This window comes from Lingula anatina, unplaced genomic scaffold (assembly GCF_051362555.1).
Source record: "Lingula anatina isolate TDL-2025a unplaced genomic scaffold, LinAna3.0 unanchor82, whole genome shotgun sequence".
In the NCBI taxonomy this organism is placed as follows: domain Eukaryota; kingdom Metazoa; phylum Brachiopoda; class Lingulata; order Lingulida; family Lingulidae; genus Lingula; species Lingula anatina.
The window spans coordinates 794,224-815,368 of NW_028257603.1; the positions used below are offsets into that span (position 1 = coordinate 794,224).

The 21,145-nt window shown below is 38.9% G+C and overlaps 1 protein-coding gene across 2 annotated transcripts; it reads right to left on the reverse strand.

Annotated features, from left to right (window-relative positions):
* Window positions 1-3,692: 3,692 nt before the first annotated feature.
* On the reverse strand, window positions 3,693-15,597 carry LOC147759138 (uncharacterized). 2 transcript variants are annotated; one of them, XM_086998628.1, is made up of 2 exons: window positions 15,125-15,597; window positions 3,693-8,691 (listed from the first exon to the last, which is right to left on the reverse strand). In XM_086998628.1, exon 2 carries the CDS (start codon window positions 8,082-8,084, stop codon window positions 6,858-6,860), a length of 1,227 nt encoding a protein of 408 aa, XP_086854754.1. In that variant the 5' UTR covers window positions 8,085-8,691; window positions 15,125-15,597; the 3' UTR covers window positions 3,693-6,857. The 2 variants fall into 2 exon arrangements, with proteins under 2 accessions (XP_086854754.1, XP_086854755.1); XM_086998629.1 differs by lacking the exon at window positions 15,125-15,597 and adding an exon at window positions 8,811-9,005.
* Window positions 15,598-21,145: the final 5,548 nt, after the last annotated feature.

Sequence of the window (21,145 nt, forward strand, 5' to 3'; positions counted from 1 at the left end):
CTTTGCATGTCTAGGATACAGACTGTAAACAAACGCGTTGTATATGGAGACGTACCGTCACCAGACACGTGTCAAACAGCGAAATGTCTTAACCAATTGTCTTTCCTTCTTGACTGCTTGGTTTGATAAAGATGAAATATATTGTAAAGAAGAAATATCTTGTCGTTTTCATAACATGGTTTACTTCAGCTCACAATTCAGAAAATAAAATATCAAACCACCCAAATGTGATTCTATATCTATACGTTGTAATGATTTGCATGTGACGTTCACGTGATTCATAAATGGCATATGTTTCAATAGCTATAATACTGGATCTTATACCTCCCGGGTCGGAGGGTATTTCAGGGTTGGAGGTACTATATTTTATTTCCAAGTTCTGCAATTTCTTCCTTTGTTCTATTCATTGGTCATAATTTCAAGAACAATCAGTTATTCAATTTTCATTTTTCTTTTGCACAATTCTATCTGTTAATTTATTCAGCTATTTATCTTCTATTTTTTTTTTCAGTTTTGTTTATATATTCATTTATTTTTGAAATTGTTCTGGTTCAATCGTTGTTTATATATTCATTTATTTTTGAAATTGTTCTGGTTCAATCGTTGGAACCCTGTATAAGTTACGCCCAACCCATCCCCGCCCCGACCCCTTTTCCTTGCCCTTGTCTTCGCCACTGACCCCCAACCCCCCCCCCCCCCAAATTACCCCCACCCCACCCCGCCTCCCCCCGATAAGGAAACTTGCAACTCTACTTAATTAAATATTTTAAAGTGACGGGCCACTTGAAGCTACCTGATAACTTTGCGTGACCCCAGTCTCCAATTTAGGCCATACGGAAAGATCCATCACGTACACGCTAAGGACTCTGAAGAAGTCGCAAACCCTATGCCCGAATAGTGCAAGTGTACCAATTGGAATCTTAGACATGTGTATGATGGATCAAAGTTGAAACGAAGCAAATTTACGTCACCTTTTTGGCAGGGTTTTTTGTAAGATTAATCGCTTTTGTGACTGCCAAACCACACGTCGAGGCACATCAGAAAAGGTCTTGGCTTTTAGGGGCGATAAACTGTTGACTTGATTTCTATCTCAGCTGCAATCGGGATGGATATGATTGAGTTTAGATTATAAGCCTAGCTATATCTTCTATATTCTGTCTGTGATAAAAACTTCCAAAATGCCTCATGTTAGTAAGGCGAGGTGTTACAGCACATGTAACCCACGAGTTGAGACAACACTTAAACGTAAGCTTTGTTCTTTCCGGGTCAACGACTTAGATCGTTTTTATCAGATTTGATTCAAAAGATTTAAGCTTTACATCATGAACTTTTGATCTCTCATTAAAAGGGTTTTTGAAAACTAAAAACAAAACTGATTTGTTGAAGTTTGTTGTTGAATGATATCTTTAATCTCGTGTCTAGACGGTTAAATCCACTGATACAATGTATATGCTCTTTACACGTAGAGAATATTATTTAATTGTATAAGGAAGTATCTCTCTTTTCAGCTCCCGCTTCTTTTACTGCATCTTTCTCTCTCTCTCTCTCTCTCTCTCTCTCTCCAACAGAACTGTAAAAATATCAAAAATCCAAAAGGAACACCAATCTGTTCTCTTTATTTCGGGGTCTCTTTACAATCTGTCAATAGATCATTGCTTTTGAAATACGACCCTGGGTTTTTGCAAACTTCCTTATTAGAAATAATTACTTTATAGACCCCGGCTGTATATAAACTATAAAACTGTAACTGTAATGTAAACATATACCAAAGATGACGTCATAAATGCTGACACTTCGTAGTGGTCGCATAACAAAAATTCTCTTTTATTGCTTCCTTGTTCAGTGTTTACTAATTTGTGATGCGGCGGTGTTAAATAGTATGCATATCTTGAAAAGTATTTATTATGAATTATTTAAGAACTGATAACATGTTTAACCTTAGTTTATGATCGGTATAAGCAATGAAATGCTATGAAGTATGAAGGCGAAATTACGACGAAGTAAGAAATGGCTGTAGAGAAAATTGGATGAAAGATGACCACGGATACAAATAATCTTTTTGAAATTCAGCTTCATCTACATGCACCCTCCCCCCTTCCTCCCCACCGCCCCGTAGCCAGTCTTTCTCACACGCATACATTCTTCCTTTCTCTCTCCTTCTCTCTCTCTCTCTCTCTCTCTCTCTCTCAACAGGGCGTACTTTACTTACGGACAGTTATCGAGTAGTTTTCAACAATGTTTGCTCTACCCAAGGGTCTCCTTATCGTCCAGATTTAATATTTAATGAGCCCGGATCGTTCCAACATTTATTTCTGATAAAGTAAATATCCCGGACGGTGCTGGGTTATTGAATAGCGCGGTGACTGTGATTATCCGTGGTTTATTGGCCTCGAACGGTACTGGGTCGTCTTGGTTAATTGGTCCGGACGAGACGTTGTGGAGTAAGCGAAATGCAGGAGGGGGCGGGGGGAGGGGCAAAAGCACTGATTTCACACACATGCATGCACGCGCACGTGCAAACACCTCACACGCCTACCCCTCCACACACGCACACTCACACAAGCGCGCGTGCACACACATAGCCCCCAAGTTCTAATTCCGTCTGAATTTGTTTCTTTTATCATGAGACCTTGATTCTTTTTTCTATGGGCATTTTATACGTCAAACCAATAACTTCCCAGTCGAATAGATTCTTAAACGATGTTCGTTGCTTGCTTCAGCTACCGTCTATCAGAGGATTACGTATATTGAGCTAATATCCTCACAGAACAGCCAGTGTTGAGTCAGGGAGATTTCTGTGAATATCTTATGAAAAAAACTCTCTGTGGCCCTGGCTGAGGGTATGTTTCTGTTAGAAAATCAATTTCTCTCTATTTGTTAGTGGCGTTTTTATCCAAACTCTGTCCTAAAAAAATTCATTTCTGAAAAGTGTCTCACAGTTTTGCAATAATTAGAGAAAATTGATAAATAGAATGAATGGTGTATTTTTGATGACCGGAAGATCTCCCTTATCTTAAAGTGTAGATAGGGGTAAGCCCTGTCTGGCCAAAGTTGAAAATAATCGCGTCAAATTAACTCCGTTGTAGATACTTCCCTGACCGACCCTTAAATGATTTCAGTTTGGCATCCACTTAAACACCTGAGAAAATAGATTACTTGGGGACATGGCTTAAGCCGCCAATATAAAGCCTCGTAACCAGTGTATGATGTAACACTACACTTACATACAACTAGGTGTGATAACGAGGCCCTTGTATGGAGTGGAGGCGCGGCACAGGGGGTCGTAGTGACCCTCTCAAGGACTGTACGCAAACCTCGAGAGTTTTTAAATAGCACTCGGACGCGGCGTGCTTTCAGCATGAAAGGCGCGTGTTTAATACTTGAAATCGTTTTGGCTCATTATTTGCCAAGTCATACCTTAATTGACGCACTGTGAATCTAATTTCTTTGCTATTCTTACGCATAAGATGACATTTTAGCTTATTCCTTCTGCTTCACACACTTGTTGACTACTACCGTTTAGATATCTCTGAATTTGTATTTGTGGTGTTTACCATCTGATTAAATGAAAACAAATGAAAGATAAAAATAGCAAACAGATCATTTACTTTTTTAATTGGGTGGATTTTTCTGGCGGTGGAGGTTTTGTTACCTTGCCAGTACTACTCAAGGCAGGGGTCAGGGCCATTAAAAAAAACTTGTCTTTCAGCTGTTTACCGCCTATATTTGAATATTCAACAAAATATCAATGTAAGCTTAAAATGTTATGTCTTTATTATTTTTCAATTGCAAAAAATATATTTTTATCTATTTGTTTATTCTCTGTTGGTCACATTCAGGTGTCTTTTGGGGAAAACCCAGATTAGTAAAACAAACATTCAAAATGTTAATGAAAATAAAAACTCTTTTTTCAAAATGGCTGTTCAAGCATTCTTAACGACAAACGTTTCACTGACTCATTAAAGGAAATGGGACAGTGAATAACTGAAAAAAAAATCAATCAAATCCAATAACCGTTATCGGTATTTGCTGTAAAGAACTTCTATAGGCTACAGATGGTACTAAGAAATACAAAATAAACAAAAAGTTCAATTTTCAGTTAAAACGCTGCAACAATTCGCACAGAATAGTGTTCATCAATGCCCTTATCATCTGTAAGCTAAAAAACGGCAGTTTTGCTGCGAGTCAAATTTTTCATTAACAGGGACGCTCAAAATTGTCTAAAGTCAATGCATCATACATGTACCAAACCCTACACGCTGTCTAATATCAAATACCAGCCATTCACACCAAATTGATACAAATGACATATCTATAAGGTTGGCAAACGTCGGCTGTTCTCAGGCGCGGATTTATCTCCAGTAAAAGTAAACGAAGTCTCTTTGTTTCGTGGCGTATTGGTTGTGGCGTGGTGTTGACACGGTGATACCCCGGCTATTCAGAGTGTAGAATTAGAACTTCGTCTTATCACAGATCTGCTCATTTTTGTCCTCAATTTTCGCCAGTTCTCCTGCACTGCAGGCGCACTCATTGACAGGCTGGCTGTCTCAGATATTTCTCCTTTATATAATAATAATAATAATAATAATAATAATAATAATAATAATAATTTTTTTTAAAACAGGAAAGGAATCCCATTTTTCAAAATAACTATTCAAAAAAACTATCCCCTCCCCCGTTTTTATTACTGATCTAATCAGACTAAAGTGATTTTAATTATGCTCACTTTCAGGAAGAAAGCAAGACAAAGAGAGGACCTTCTACTTAAAACTTAAAACTAGATTTGTCTAACCCCCCTCCCCCCCCCCCCCCAATATGTAACCAAATTCAAAAAACTAGAAAAAAGCCTGTCTAATTGAGAGCTCTTGTGTAGCATTTTTCACTGACTTGGATCTCTTTAATCCTTCTCTAAATCCCTCACTACCCTCCCGCCTTTCAATATGGAAGTCTTATCTAATCGCACGCTTGCTGTTATACATATCGAAATTGCCTGATGTCAGCATAAAAACGACCAGCAAAAAACGCAGCTCAATTTTTTTTCTAAAGAAATCCCGGAGCCTTTTAAATTAAATTATATCATGTAACCTCTAGTCAGCAGCTTGTAATGACTGGCTTTTACCTTATTTTTCACAGCTTCTCTATGCTGGGGGTTAAATGGAATAAAAGCTGCATATTTCTTTAAGTGAATTGCACTAAGAGATGCCCATAATGGTGTAACACAAGGAGAATAGAACGCAGAGTAGAACTGTAGTGGTTCAAAACTGTTTTGGATGAGATGATTGATACAATGGGCTGTGAGTGCTTTAGATGCTGTGCGTGCGTGTGTTGGTTTGTATGTGTGCGTGTTTGTAAGTGTGTGTGTGTGTGCTTTCGTGCATGCGTGATGAAGTACGCCCTTGCGCACGTACTTAAGATAGTAAGGAAGTAAAAGGCGCAGGGGCTAGAGTCAGGCAGAGCTACTGGGGTTGGGGGAGGGGGAGGGTTTCGCCCAAACATGTCGAAAGCTGCTCTGTGGCATGTTGAATCACGCCGTCAAGGTAACAAAACCCATCACAGATAAACAAAATACATAAGCACCTTCTGCTTCAAAGTTAAAGCTTCCACACAAAACCAGAAGCTGGCGTTTTACTTCTGTATAACAGAAGACAGTGAACCTTACCAAAGTCGCACTAAAAACCCATCGTTGTGTTACGATAAGGATATCAGTGTCCCAAGTTCACATAATATACATAACCCCTATATATGCATGCTATCGTTTAATGAATATGGCATTTCACATTGATTTTGTCTGCTAGTGAGCGTTCAATGTATATACCCTTTCAGAAAATAATCCATCAATGCTATGAATTGAGACGACTGTCAGGCATTTTAAATGTCGTGAGTTAAGGCTGTCTCAAGTCAGTCAGACATATGTAGTTAAGCTATCCCCATAATAGAGGCGTTAATATTGTATCATTATGGGATGGCACCTTAGAATCTTGATCTTCACTTCTCCGTTTCTTGCTAAAATTCCAAAATCGAAATAGATTTGTCCCTTTCACGAATAATCCTTAAGAAAATGCCAAACCCTGTTCCGAGCATTGACGTTTAATGTCTGTAATATGTTGATTATCAGGTTTTCATCACTGTTTGTGTCTTGTCCGCGATGTAGAAAAGGATTGTAACAAAGCCATCGTATGCGGAATTGACGGACGTTGGAAATAATCGATGTTGTTTTGTGTCCAATCTACAGTGAAACAACAATTCCTTTCAATCTCTATTGATCCCAAGTGGAACCTTGACTATAAAAAGGTCGTACATAAAACCATTAGGACTGATGTCAAAACTCAATTATGTCCGTAGTTTTGATAACACATGACAGCTTAAGCCAAGGCAGTGTCTGATGAGTACAATTGTCTCGTCGGATATTTCACTAGATATTTGCTGATGCGGTTATCCTGGGACGGGGGGGGGGGGAGGGGGGGGGGAGGTCCGGTTGAACTGTACTCTAGTAGTACAATTTATGGGTACGGGTCTGGTATATTAGAGCAACTCCCAAGTCAATATCACACTAAGCTCAACTGATTCACAGTGGACAAGGGGGTTATTAGTGAAGTCATTAGTGAAGAATATCATAAAGTTCCCGTGCCAAAATGTGCCTTTTAAAGTTTATCTGGAAATATGTCACTGAAGATTCACTCCATATTTTGTATCTAAATCACTGGTGTAAAAGATGGCTTTCGTAAAACAAACAAAAAAATCAATCAAAAAATATTTCTTGGTGGATTTATTCCAGATTTGGAATAACTGTCCCCGTAGTTGGCTCATAGCCTGTATATCCAGAACTGCTTAGCTATTCCTGCGAGGAGAATTTATTTTCAATCCCCCTGGTACACGATGTGTATAGCGGTGTCAGTTTGACTCGGTTCCTCGTCAATAATAACAGGTTCCGGTGGATGTTCAGCACTTTCCACCCCTAGCAACCACTGAATTATGCGTTCATCTTGTTCCCCGTCCTCTCCCGCGCTATCCCCTTGCGCGCTGTCGTCTGCCTTTGAGCTCGGTTGTCTGCTTAAGACGTCCCTCATGTACAAGCGTTCCTGACTTAAACTGGATGATTTAGAAGAATTGGAATGGGTAGGGTTCGCCTTTCCGTTCGTTTTAACTTTCACGTGGTTGGTTTTCTTGTTGTCTGACTTTTTGGCACTTTGTGAGATTTTGAGCTTACGATTTTTGTTCATATCACTTATAAAAGGTTCTGATTGAGTCCTAGACATCCCTTTCAGGTCCGATCTGGTGGTCCCTTTCAGGTCGGTTTGGGTGTAATTTCTCCTCATTCCGGGGATAGGTGGCTTTGCGCCACCCCTCGGTAAACGTACTTTCATATTATTACCACTTTTAGAAATTTCGTTCTGACTAGACAACAACTGCTTCTCAAACAGCGTTTCAAGTTTTGGCGACGCAAGGCCGCCATTGTCATTTCCCGGACACCATGACTTTGTTCTTGCCAACCTCAGCTCCGTAGAGAGGGGTAACTGGCGATGTCCCGGGGACTTGGGGGTGGGGGGCAGGGCGCTCCTGGGGCTGTCATACCCTGAGGACATTGAACCGGGGCTCAGCTGAGGGTGCCGTACACCGTTTGTTGTCGATTCAGGAGACGTGTTACTGTCTACAAGCATGGGCGACTTAGACGTACGTAACTGCACATCGACTGGAGAGTTAAGAGAAATTCTTTCAGGTTTGTGTTTTCTTTTAATGACAGGGTAACTCACGGCGCCGCCATTGTTTCCATTGAAAAGCGGCACAGGTGACGTCCCGTCAGAAGAACGTGGCGTCGACAGCGGCGTTCCGCCGTTGACGTACCCTGGAGTTGGGGACTTAGGACCTCCCATGATCGGTGGGAGTTCGGGTGCACTCAAACGTCTGTCGCTGAGATCATGCTGAATATCAGTTTTAACTGGCGATCCACTGTGCGTTCGAAGTCTTGCCGATTGCTGCTCCCCCGATGACGCGCTCTGCCGGCTGCCGCTGAAGGAGGACGCTGAACGAGCCGTGTGAGGTGTACGCGTTTCTGTGCGTAATTTGTCCGTCTCAGAGTTTCGCATCGTACCCCCTAGCAAGAATATATGTGCGTTTCTCTTCGATGATTTTGATTTTGATATTTTTTTTTAATCACGACTTGTTAATCCTCGCTTCGTTCATTTTAGGTTTAAATAAAAATGTCTTTCTTTCCGTAAGATGTCAAGTATTAGCTGTGAACAGCACTGTATGTATATATTAAATCCAGGTTCCATTTTGTTGTTGCTATTAATTCCTGTCTCGGCGGTTTCAGAAATTTAATGAACAGGTGACATCATTCCCGGATAATTACATTTTGTTGAATGAATTCTTGCCTTTTTGGTTCCGCACACACAGTGGCGAGTGTGCTTATGTACCGATGTAAATATCCTAAAGCAAAAGTCCCCGTTTTTGCAGAGAGGATGTCGAAGACGTCCCCAAGCGAAAATCGCTTCTGTTTCCAACTGACAATGTCACCGGTGTTGTCTCAACTTTGCCAGTTAGTAAACTGTATCGCCGTTATCAATGAGCCGGCTATGAGTTTGTGTAACTAGCCTGGATTGACGATAATAAGTCAGCTGTTTGCTCGGTCCTACCAGTAGCAATGAAGCGGACGGGCGAGAGAGCGTTCTTCCTCTCTTCGCTTCACAGGCTCTGAAAAAAATATTCGAGATGGTGATTAAAAAACACCCAGATGCGTGTTATTTTGCATTAGAAATTCTCACGAGCTTTTGTAAAAGGTAAATATTTCTGATCGGATGTTTGAGTATTACCATGCGTTCTATAACGCTTCCGGCTCTAAGCTAGTAGTTTCTATGCCGCCGTGTGTGTCGCGACTGGAAGAGAGATCGAAGAGAGGATGGCAACACGGCGTGACGTCAGCGCGTATGGGCAGACGATCGTTACTCTCTTGAAAACAACTCATGTAAGGGATTTCCTTTTGGAAGGAAGATAATTGTCACATCGTGAGAAAGGATGTCCGTAGACTTGAATTACACTTTGGTATAATATTCTCCCATTAAACTCAGCATTTGGAAAAGTGTCGTCTGTCTACCTTGACCTCGTGCAAGACGGGACCAAACGATATCGATTATTTCCCTCTTCACCTTCTGAAAGCTTTCCTTTCAATTTAAATGGGCCGTGTTATCGTTGACAAATACCTCTATAAATATTTCACGACTTCAGTCATGAAAAGACTAGTCTTAGATACGTGCTAAGTGGGCATTACGCCGGCTCAGAGCTGGGATTAAGAGTTGAAATTCAATAAAAAAGAGTCCGCTGATTGAAGGCCCGTTGAGGGTTTTTTTTTCAAGAGGTTCCTTGATTTTGAAATAAAACATGTTTGGTGGAAACCGGGTGATTGACCAATGTTAACAATGATGTATTGTTATATTGGTGTGCCCATTATTTAAGCTTGACCTAAAATATTGTAAATCATTTCATCGCAAACGCTTCTGTATGCGAGTAGTTTTTGGCTTTATTTCTCAGTACCAAAACATCAAATATTCGATTAGTTTGTGCGTTCAAAAAGCCTCTCTGCAGTGCCCCTACTTCACAAATTTGATGGTTACAAATAATTTTGTTAATTTCTCAATTTCCTTCGGAAAAAGATAAATAATCTTGTAAATTCCAAGCCAATAGTCGACACATTTCAAAATGTCAATTTTGTAATTTTGTTAGGCCTATATCACAACGTCACATAATTAAAAGATCAAATTTGGTCTTCAATTATTTACTTTTAGATTGTACCCTATCAACAGACTTTTTTATGAAAAGAAAAACCAATATGAAAGATTATGACAACGTATTGGCGTTGCGCAATCATGTCTACACAATGGCAACGTTAAGATATTGACACCTGTATCAACATAAATCATAAATGAAAAACGGAAACAGAAGCACTGAAAGCATATGTTAGGCCGATTTTGACAAAACTCGATCAGTTCTAACTCCAGATCTTAGATTTGACTTGATTAAGATCCCCGTTTTGTTATAAACTGTCATAAGTCTCTCTCTCTCTGTTCTTCGTCCGCTCAATTCAATAATTACAGAGTGGGGGTTCAAACGTCCACATTCAGAAATCAGAGCTGAAATATTTTAGCTAAATCAAACTGAGCGCGACTTGCTCGTGAATTATGAACGGGCAATAATTCACTCCTCCATGTTTAAGTGAAATCCCACGCTGTTAACAAGTTGAAACATAAACAGAATGAAGTGAGAGTGAAAAATGTTGGGATTTTTATCACGTAGCGAATATAAGTTTTCCATTGTGTTTGCTTTATGGAAAGATTCAGCACGTTTGGTGTCGTATTTCAATGTCAAAAAGAGGGCGTTTGGGATATTTTATTACAATTTTCTATATAATATCTAGCTTTTTAAGCAGCATAGTTTTCTTTCACAAAAAGCTATGCTTTTCCATCTTATGTTAAGTAGAACGATATCTGACTGCGGTTTTATTTAATACATTTAGATTGAAAGCCGAAATTGCTAGTCATCTAAAAGCAGGGGCGGATGAGGCTGTCTTCTTCCGGAAGACGGTCAGAATTTTTCAATTTACATTGAAAGTCACCTAATTTTTCTGTCGGAAGACGGTCAAAAATGGAGGATGGATCAACAAAGATAGTTGCAAAGACTGTCAGAAAGTATCTCTGGATCCGCCCCCGTAAAAGTACAAAATTCAGAACACGTAACAGAATTAATAATTGACCATAAGAAAGAGGAATTAGTCATATGTTTATCTCTGTTTGGGTAACACGTTTTACTACAAACATAAACAGAATACCAGAACTAACCACTACCCACGTGCGTAAGGACGAACAAAGGCCTAACTTCATTCTCAATCATTTCAGTGTATTTTCACAACCGTCTGCACAATTCTGAAGGCATTTTGTCTGAACTTTAGGTATAAGTCGCAATATGGCCCTTTGTGGTAAAACATTGTGGTTAAAATAAGAATGATTTTACTTCTTCCCTCCCCTCTCTCTCTCTCTCTCTCTCTCTCTCAGTAAGAAAACTCAAGTTCACAAGTCATCCCATCACATCCCATCACACCTTATCTAACCCCTCCGTGACACTCAAACATTTTTTTTTTTTCTAAATAAATGACACACTTGAAGAGAAGAGAGGGAAGATAAGTCCGTCTACTTTAGAATTGACCTTTAATTTCGATCATTATGACACCGGGACAACGCTTCTCTTTGGGGCGTATTTTAATGGCTTACCAATGTGGAATTAGAGGGAATATATCACTTTAATGTCAAAGCGTTCGTTGCGTAAGTATACTTAATCTACCGAACGGCTCGGTCGTGTTGATACTACGTCGATCGTGATAGAATGTTAAGCCTCATGTTTGGGTTTGATCCCCTTGGGTTTAGTGGGATGATTCGGCAAAATATCTTATTTATCGGCTGCAAGTGTGTTTAATGGAAATTATCTTGGTTTCAAGGGTGTGGTTTGCGAAAAGTAACGAAGAGAGAGAGAGAGAGAGAGAGAGAGAGAGAGAGAGAGAGAGAGAACATGATGATGAAGATGATGATGATATTGATGATAATAATGAAAAGAGAGCAAGGGAGAGAGCGAGAGAAGAACGTATCTTATATCGCCATTTTATAACAAAAAGGGCATTGCGTATGTTCAAGTTATCGTGATGTTTCTCACCCTTCTTGTGAAAAAATATGTTGCGTTCGTTTAATAATGGTAATTTTTTTCTTTCTCAAAAATTAAAGATATAAGTAAAGAAAGAAAGCTAAAACTAGATGGCTGGACAAAGAAAACAGTCAACCTTCTGTGTATTTCGACACATAATAATTCTTCATAACTCAGCGGAACTGATGTTGCAAGAATGTGTTTATTATAGATATAGAAGGCGGAACAAAAATAATACAATTATATATAATACCTGACAGACAGAAAACCGACACCAACTGTTTACGGGCATTTTGTCATATTATGATTTTAGAACTCGTGCATGGTGGAACTGATAACTTTTAGAGACGGCTCGCATATATCTGTAAATCGGTGTCACGAGGAATTATTGCAATTTGGGGTGATTTTTGCACAAAGCTTGCTGTAATACAGGACGGGATTAAAATAATAAAATTTGATAAATTAATTTAATTTGTTTTAATATTTTAAAAAATAGAATCCAATTAAAACCAATTTAAATAAAAGACACTTTAAATTTAAATAAAAGACACTAACACGGGTATTTTTAAATGTAATAATTACTTAAAACCCCTGCACTCGATATCCTTAAAAAATAGGCCCGCATATTGTTCAATGTCACGAGAGATTGTAGCAATTTAGGGTGATTTTCTCCACAGGGCTCACAATTATCGTGTGTTTTCTTTAGTAACTAACAAACACGACTTCAGTGTCAGTGTCGTAAATGAGTCAGGTGTTCAACATAAACCAGTAATGGATACAGTTATGATCGTAACTACATCTACTGTGGAAATGCGGTAGAGTATGACATAATTGTATTTGATTCACCAATTAGGAATGAGCCAACCGATAAGATATACATCTGTGCTTTGTTTTCTTTTTTTTTTTCTTTCTTTCTTTTTTTTAAGGGTTCAGACTGACGTCTGACTAAACATGAGGACATTCAGTGTAATTCACTCAGCACCTGACAAGGTAGAATTTTTTTTTCATTCAAGCTGACCTCTGACTACAGTTAAGGTCGATATGCACCGCACGAACGCATGGTATCTGGTGATTGAACGAAGAACAGCACCAGATTATAGACAGTGGTAGGTTTAGTACACCTTCTCCAAGCTGTGTCTGTAGTAGCGTTCTCCTGAGGACGGGGGAAGGAGACTCCCCCCCTCCCCACCCCTTTACCCACCATCCCTCTCCCATCCACATCCCCAACTTTCTCCAAAACAAGAAAAAGAGAGAGAGAGAGAGAGAGAGAGAGAGAGAGAGAGAGAGAGAGAGAGAGAGAGAGAGCGAAAGAAAGAAAGAAAGAAAGAAAGAAAGAACAGATAAAAATATGAAAAAGATATCCCTTATTTGAGTACTACTGTATAAATGATTGCCGTGTTTTCATTAGCTAGGAGTCAAAACATCTATTTTATGCGAAGCACCCTGAGTTTCTGATGAGAGTATTCACCACGTCCATCGTCATCCACATGCCCCTTCACTGAGTCAGCTCCCAGTAACCTGTGATACTCAGGTTTATGTGGAGAGACACGGTGTTTTCAGTCATAGAACCCTGAGATTCAAAGATGACTGGGAACTCACCGCTTCTCCCTGAGTCAAGCTAACCACGACAATCACAGAACGTTATTATAACGTTACCATAACGTTTATATAACCAATAAAAACGTCATGGTAACGTTATGACAACGTTATAAAACGTTCTGTGTTTGCTGGAATTATAGATGTGACATTTTGGTTACCCCTGAGAGTCAAGGTGCTGGGAATGAAAGAGGCGTGTTGAGGAGAGATTTTATTAATCTGTGAATCTCGGGGTGATTTTGTAAGGGTCGTCACACCAACAGGGAAGTTGAAACAGCTTCATGTCTGTCACTCATGTTTAATTCTCTCTCCTTCTCTCTCTCTCTCTCTCTTTCTCTTGAGGGGTGGGGTGGGGTGAGGGGAGGGGGGGTATTCAGGAAACCGCAACTTATAAAGCATATGATATCAAATCTATTAAAACTTCAAAGGGGGTTATTAGTATACAAGGCACGAATCTTGTTAACGTGTAACAGCTCGCCTTGAATATTTTCACTTTGTACTGTGCTCTAGCTCTCTTGTTTACTTTGAAATCTTATTTACGTTTATCATTCTACAAGCTGTATCCTTTGTCTTAATAATCCTAATTAACGGCTCACATTGAAATCCATGACCAGACTTTGATTTGCTCGTTGCCATGCCAACGCCACCTTTGATTAACCCGTTAGCTCGCACAAATCCCATTTTGTAATCCGCTTTGCTGTGTACAAAACAAACGCTTGGTATTTACCTGACCCGTTGCCACGGTAACCGCCGTCTAGATCGGTTTTGCCAGCACTCGGCTGCTGCATGAACACGGTATAGCATGTGCTGGGTCTCAGACTGCATAGAAAATAATAACAGAAAAAAAAACTCTATTCTAAAGTGAAACTGTCCATTGTTGAAATATCATGTTATTTCCTGAATAAATTACGCCTTTCTTCCCCAGTGTAGTCAAGCGTTGACTGAATTTTGAAAAAATATATGAAATCATATCTGGTGCTATAATTAGATGATTTACAAAGTAACAGGAAGGTAGGACACCAAGTCCTGCTTGTGAGAGGGCTGCTCCCCCTCCCCATCAAAAAAAAGAGGGGGGGTCGCCATTTTCTGAATCCACCAATACTTATGTTTCTATTATATTGACCTCAAAGACCACAGAGACGTGCATAATCTCTCTGTTTGGGAGGATGTTTAGGACTAATCCGAAGTATTTTATCCTCAGGAATTTGAGCGTGCATGTCTTTTTCGCACTGTACTATCTATTTCATAACGCTATCGTGCACTACTGCAGTTACGTTACGTAATGTTATGTTACGCTATGTTACGCTATATTATGTTACGTTACGTTACGTTATGTCATATTATGTTATGTTATGTTATGTTATATAAGTCAAGAAACGCTATGTATTGCTATATGATGTATCAGGTAACGTGCATTGATATTCTACACGTTGCTCTTTGTCGTCGCGTTATTGCAGCTTTAATCAGATTGTTAAAACACATCCTGGTAACCACATGTTCTTCCTTGAATAATCTTATACATGTTTGTGTTGCATGTTTTATGGCTAAGTTCATTTACAGCTGTCAATAATGATTAACACTCGTGTGTGTGTGTGTGTGTGTGTGTGTGTGTGTGTGTGTGAGAGAGAGAGAGAGAGAGAGAGAGAGGGAGAGAGAGAGAGAATTTAAAAGCAAAGCAAAAAAGGATCCAAAACAAGATATACATTTTAACCAAATCCCTTTAACGTATACCCCCAAATGCTGTTTAATTCACAGCATATTTCCCTCGCCCTGAACTAAACTTATTTCAACGATTTCTAACCAGGTATGTTACAACAAATTACCGGTAAGGGCTGTTTTAACCTACCTGTGGCTCTGTCACTTCACACCGACCTCCTGATTAAGTTTCCCTAGCTGTTCCAGCGTCACAGTGCTTTAACCGGCACGGGAATGCCGTCAAGAAATGTCAACTGCCGCTGACGACCTCGTGTCGAAGGTTATCCTTCTCGTTCTAAAAGACGGCCTGATTCTCCCTAAGGAGTAATAAGGAAGAAGGCACAAAACTAGAACGCTGCGTCCCTGACCCTGTCAATTTCTCCAGGCTTAGAATCGCAGAACATTTAGCATAATTCAGTCGGGTAAAATAAATTTATCTTTCCTTCAGAAAATGTTTTCCCTCTCTCTGTTTTTGGCGTTACAAAAACGTGCCTTTCACAGCCGAGTGGACTTTTGTCGCTTGTAAATTCATAACCCTGATAAAATTTATAAATATTGGTAATACTCCTTTTCGCTCCAATGAATAGCGCTTTCAAAGGGACCTTTTGCTGTTTAGCAGGGCACTTGAATGGCAGGCCCCATTATCATGACTGTGTATTGCCTTTCTAATTCATATTAAATATTAGCTTTGAACTGTGCAAATACGAGGACGATTAAACCTGCATTAAGAAGGCAACGCTGCTACGCTCGGCCGGGTTTCTGACACTAAGTAAATGACAATGTAGGGCTATGAGTGACATTATTTAATAAGGTGTTATAGATGGAGATGTGTGCGTATGGGGGGGGGGGGGGGGGGGGGGGGCAGGAGGGAGAGCGCTTCTTCGCTCTCAAACTTCCACCTTATTTCCGATAGGGTTATTTTATTATAAGATAGCGTGATGTCTTTAAGCTAGTGTGTGTGGTTGTGTGGGTGTATGTGTGTATCTGCATGTGTGTCTGTGCGTGTGCGTGTGCGTGTGCGTGTGCGTGCACGCAAGCGCGTTAAAAAATTACATCTGATACTCTTGTTCACAGAAATAAGGCACGCTTTTTCTTTGTCCTTATTTCAAAAACGAAAAAGGTAAAAAAATATCTTTAATAAAGAATCACATAAAAACGCCATTCTAAAAACCAACAACACCATGCTTGTGGTATACCCGACCAGTCAATTTGTTATAATAAAGGGGCAAAATATTTTCCGATTACGTCAAAATATGCAATTAATATCCGTACGTTCCCTCAGGGCACACCACTTCAAAACTAACATCGGTTGTCATAGCAACGTCCGAAAAACAGGAAAACACACAAATTAGTGCATTGAAAAAGGCTTGCAATGATCCTCGAGTTATGCAACAATGGTTCGGTTGGGAGTATAAAAAATGATTCGACTTCTGTTGTTTTTTTTATTTTTCTTTAAATTTTTTTAATGTGTGTTTTTGCTTGCCTTGGTTGCGCGGAAAGGTTTTGTTCACGACGGCAATGAAATCCCCCAGTAGTTATTTCATTTTGCGTCACTGCATCTAACAATGTATTTTAGCCGCTATGGCAGCTTTGAATTTTGTGAAAGCAATGTTTGCGTACGCAGAGTGTTTCTTCATTGTAGGAAATAAGAAAACTTGACTCTTGACTTTTTTGCACCAATGAGAGAGAGAAAGAGAAAAGAGAGAGAGAGAGAGAGAGACCGTCGTATAAAATAAAAAAGAGAAAGGAAAGAAAAGAGAAAAGAAAAAGAGAAGAAAGTCTAGAGCGAGAGAGAGAGAGGGGGGGAGGGATCTGCTGATTTAGAATAAGAACCTATTTTCGGGACAAAATTACAACACTGCATCGACATCTCTTTTGGTTAAGTTGCTGCCAAATTCAAGCGCTCGTCTCTACGTGTCTCTCAGCAGGTACACAAGTGAAAAAAATCCAATGCGACATTTTTTCCCATCATTTCTTCTTCACAGTGTCCTCCAATCAAAAGGACAAACAAGACCTATAATGTAATACCTTAACAAATTTTCGACTACGCTTACACAAGGTTTTTTGTTTGTCTTTGTCAGCCATTGTGCAAATGTTCACGAAATACAATTACGACAGAGATTAATGCATTTCAGATAGGTATATTATGCTATCAAGCGGTAGACTATTATCTCAGTTGAAAACATCTGGCTAGTGTTAATATCCATGCCAAGGACACCATGAAAAGACCCACAGCTTTTAAAGAGGAACAAAATCTTAACGGGACAACTCATCAGATTATTTACCTTTTATTATTATCTTTTTTTTTCAATGAGTTTCAAACAGGACAGTCACAAAAACCTGCTACTTACAAGGGGGGGGGGGTGATATTTCTTAATATGATATATCCCAGAAAGCATTACATTCATATCATGAAGAAAATATGTGGAGGCTTGTGTAAAATAACCAAACAAAACGTACGCTGGTGGTTAAAATAATGTGGGTTAGCAAAAATAAGTATGTGAATATGCATAGCAGGCGCAAAAAAAATGTAAAGTAAATATTTTGCCCTAATGTCAACTTCAGTAAACTTCAGTATACTAATATGAATATCCAGAAACTGGGGTAATATGAAAACCGCGCCCACCTGCGGGTAATTCTTGTATTCAGAGTAATGCCAAACCATGTTTTCGATACCTATGCTCTTGAAGCTCTGGAAAATAGAAACCGGGGAACGAAAAAAGCTGAACTCTTCAGTTTTTCCAATCCGCGTATGTCTGAACCGTGGACATAATATTACGTTACATGACACACACAAATGCCATATAAGCATACCAGATCTTTTTTACCGCTGTTATTCCGATATTATTCCGCTCAACTAAGGCGGAAACGCCCCTTTCATTGATCGCGCCACTATATACAACAGTGTTTTGGTTTTATTTACCGCGTCGAGAGGGCGACTTTTTAAAGTAAATCTAGCGTTCGTAATATGCGTTTAATATCCCCCCGAGGGTAAGGTTTGGTGACTTACCGGCCGAGGCTCATAAAAGACTGGTTGTTAAATGGAACGCATCTCATTTACAAGTGGTTCTTACTTATGGAATGTAACGGGCCAGGTGGCATGTAAAATAGATGTGATATGTGATAACGACATGCATAAAAAAGAACATTTTCTTGTGGTCGGGAACAAAGAAAGAAAGAACAAAAGAAAGAAAGAAAGACGACTGATAGAACAGAAAAATATCAGCTACAACATTTGTGATATGTAACTTACAAGACCAGAGGCTCGCGTATTAATTACAGAAAATTAATAGAAAGCTCTAATGCCATGTGCACACTATTTCTTCCTTTTAAAAACAGTGTATATTCTAAAATTGATGTGTTTAAGTAAATTCATTTATAGAAGTTAATAATTTGATACGCAACAAGAAATACTGTATTTTAACCGGTTGAGTATGCGCGAAGATAAAACCATATCATTTTAATTACTAGAAAAGCACTCCGAGAGCGCAGACCTCCGCCAAGGCAGCAAAGTCTCCACTCCTAAATTTTCATTCTATAATGATTTAGTTTTTTTTATTTTTGATTATTGATTGATTATTGATCCGGATCACCACCAAAAACTAATCATCTGTTCCTTGGCCCACTTCTGACAGTTCCTGAAAATTTCATCAAAATCGGTCCATAACTTTTCTGTAACGTTGCTAACAGACAAACAGATAGACGGACAGATAGACAGACAGACAAACTAACGGAACCAAAAAAATAACCTCCTTGGCAGACGTATCTATAGATGAAACTTCTTCACGTAAAAAATACAGACGGGGTTCTACTGAGGGGATATCTGCATACTGTAATAGATCTAATCCAACTTGTCATACAATATCAAAGAATTTGTAGACATAGGATTAAAAGTGACCTTGGAAATAGCGACATCAAATAAGATAAATGCCCCGGATAGATACACGTCAAATAGACACCTTGACACTCGATTATAACGTTACCAAAATACATACAGACACTATTTATAGTCCAAAAATACCGAAACAGGTGTCACTGGTAAGGTACACACCCTTGGGGTGAGACACACCCTTGGTTTTGAAAACTGGCACCAGTTAATAATTGTACAGTGAACAAGAATAATATAGATGTAATCTATGGGACGTGTTGATTTTTTTAATTAAAGCAAAAAAAAAAAAAAAAATAGATCTGATGATAATCTTAGGGTAGTTTTGCTGCTGTCAATCAGTCAAGGTTAGTTTGGTGAGGGTAGAGGGATGGGTCAAGGGATGGGATGGGTCAAGGGAACCGCCCTTTCTCTATTTCATTATGATTGTGCGGGCAAGTCCGTGTTTTTGAAGTGTAGTTCAGGCTCAACCTGATATTTAAAACGGGGCACTTTTTTTAAGCACATAAAAAGAAATATTATTCTTATGAAAAAAGCTAAACAAATATCGAAGACTGCGGCCCAGAAATGTGCAAATATTAATGTCAATGTCTGCATTTTGAAATGGTCTCTTGAAAAATTCGTTTTGTTTGGAACCTGGTTGAAAATTTGACAAAATAAACGATGAGCCGTTATCATATCTCTGCTGTATCTATATTAGGAATTTGTCCGAAACGAGGTGAGCTCCTACAGATGATAAATGTTATCTCCTAATATCTTTGCTTAACATCGAAAAGAAGATGAGCAATTAGAAACAACGATATTGGCCACTAAGGAACCATATTGAGGAGTGATTTTTGGCGTCCCCGCCTGAACACTTAAAGAGGACGAGCAATTGACAACCGTGAGATGCTTAATAAAAGCTAACCAATGATAGAGCTCCCAGATTGGTACCCTGCGTTTCGAAGAGTTACAGGGAACACTACAAGATGCTGATAGTGGAGGTTATCTACTAGTTATCTCCTCAACGCAGGGTGGAGTCAGCGTTACGGGCAGAGTGCACGTGATAGATCTAGGAAGAGTTAGACTCATTTTCTGCCTCTCTGTCTTCTTACTGCCTGTCTCTCATAATGACCGTTGTTCATTAAATTAATTAGAAAATACATTACCTTGGTAATAAGAATAAGTAAATAAATAAATAAATAAATAAACAGATAGATACATTGATATAATATAATATAATATAATATAATATAATATAATATAATATAATATAATATAATATAATATAATATAATATAATATAATATAATATAATATAATATAGACATATGCAAAGTAATGGAGAACGGGCTACGGTTCTAGTGGACTACCATTCTTGTCACACGGGCTGTAGGCCTATCTTTAGGCATATAATACCTGAGTCAAGGTGCACCGTAGCCTACTTGTAGGTTATCATCAGTTATAGGCCTACGTTATATTAAATGACATTATATCAGCTTTTGCGGTGATCGTTGATTCATGAGACTGCATTAAAGTGATTACTTTTCTCGTCCGGTAGTGATTCTGGTGAAAAACACCAAAGATCCATAGTATCTTTTTTTTCCTCATTTAAAAACAAGTATTTGGGATGTTGATTATTATTGTTGTGCAGTGATTGTAGTCTCAACATCAAACACAATCAGTCCTGTCTTCTCTGCCACATTTACTGCTCTTGACGTCCACAAAACACTTTCAATGTCCAGTCTGTACAACTAATAATGAACATATGGTTTTACAAATGAATAAACAGATGGTTCTATCAATTTAGTGATTAATATATAAAATGAATAATTTTATTATCAACATTTATACACATGGGGGGGGGGGGGGGGGGGCGGGGCTAACGGGACAGATTTTTATACATGTACCAGTAAGTGGTGTTTTACTAGCCGTTCAATCTTTAGAATGTATACACCAAAAAAGTATTGACAAGAGTCGAAGCAATTGATCGAAAGTGCAGTTTTAAATGTCATTTTATCTCAGCTAACCGTAATTATTATTTGATATTAAACAGAAACGTTTGAAAGTAGGCTACACATTTTTAAACTTGACCGAAATTTTTCTCTTTTTTAACGTATATTGAAATGATTGTTTTAGATAGCTGCCAAATTAATTTCTTAAAGAATCGACTCGCCAATCACACTGAAAAAAGAAACACCAGAAATAAAAGACTCATCGGGAGAGCTAGCTTCGAATTAAGCTTATCTTGGGATAACATTTTCAGCAGCATCAGGGGAAATTTATTTCTGTAGGATTAGCCATTTT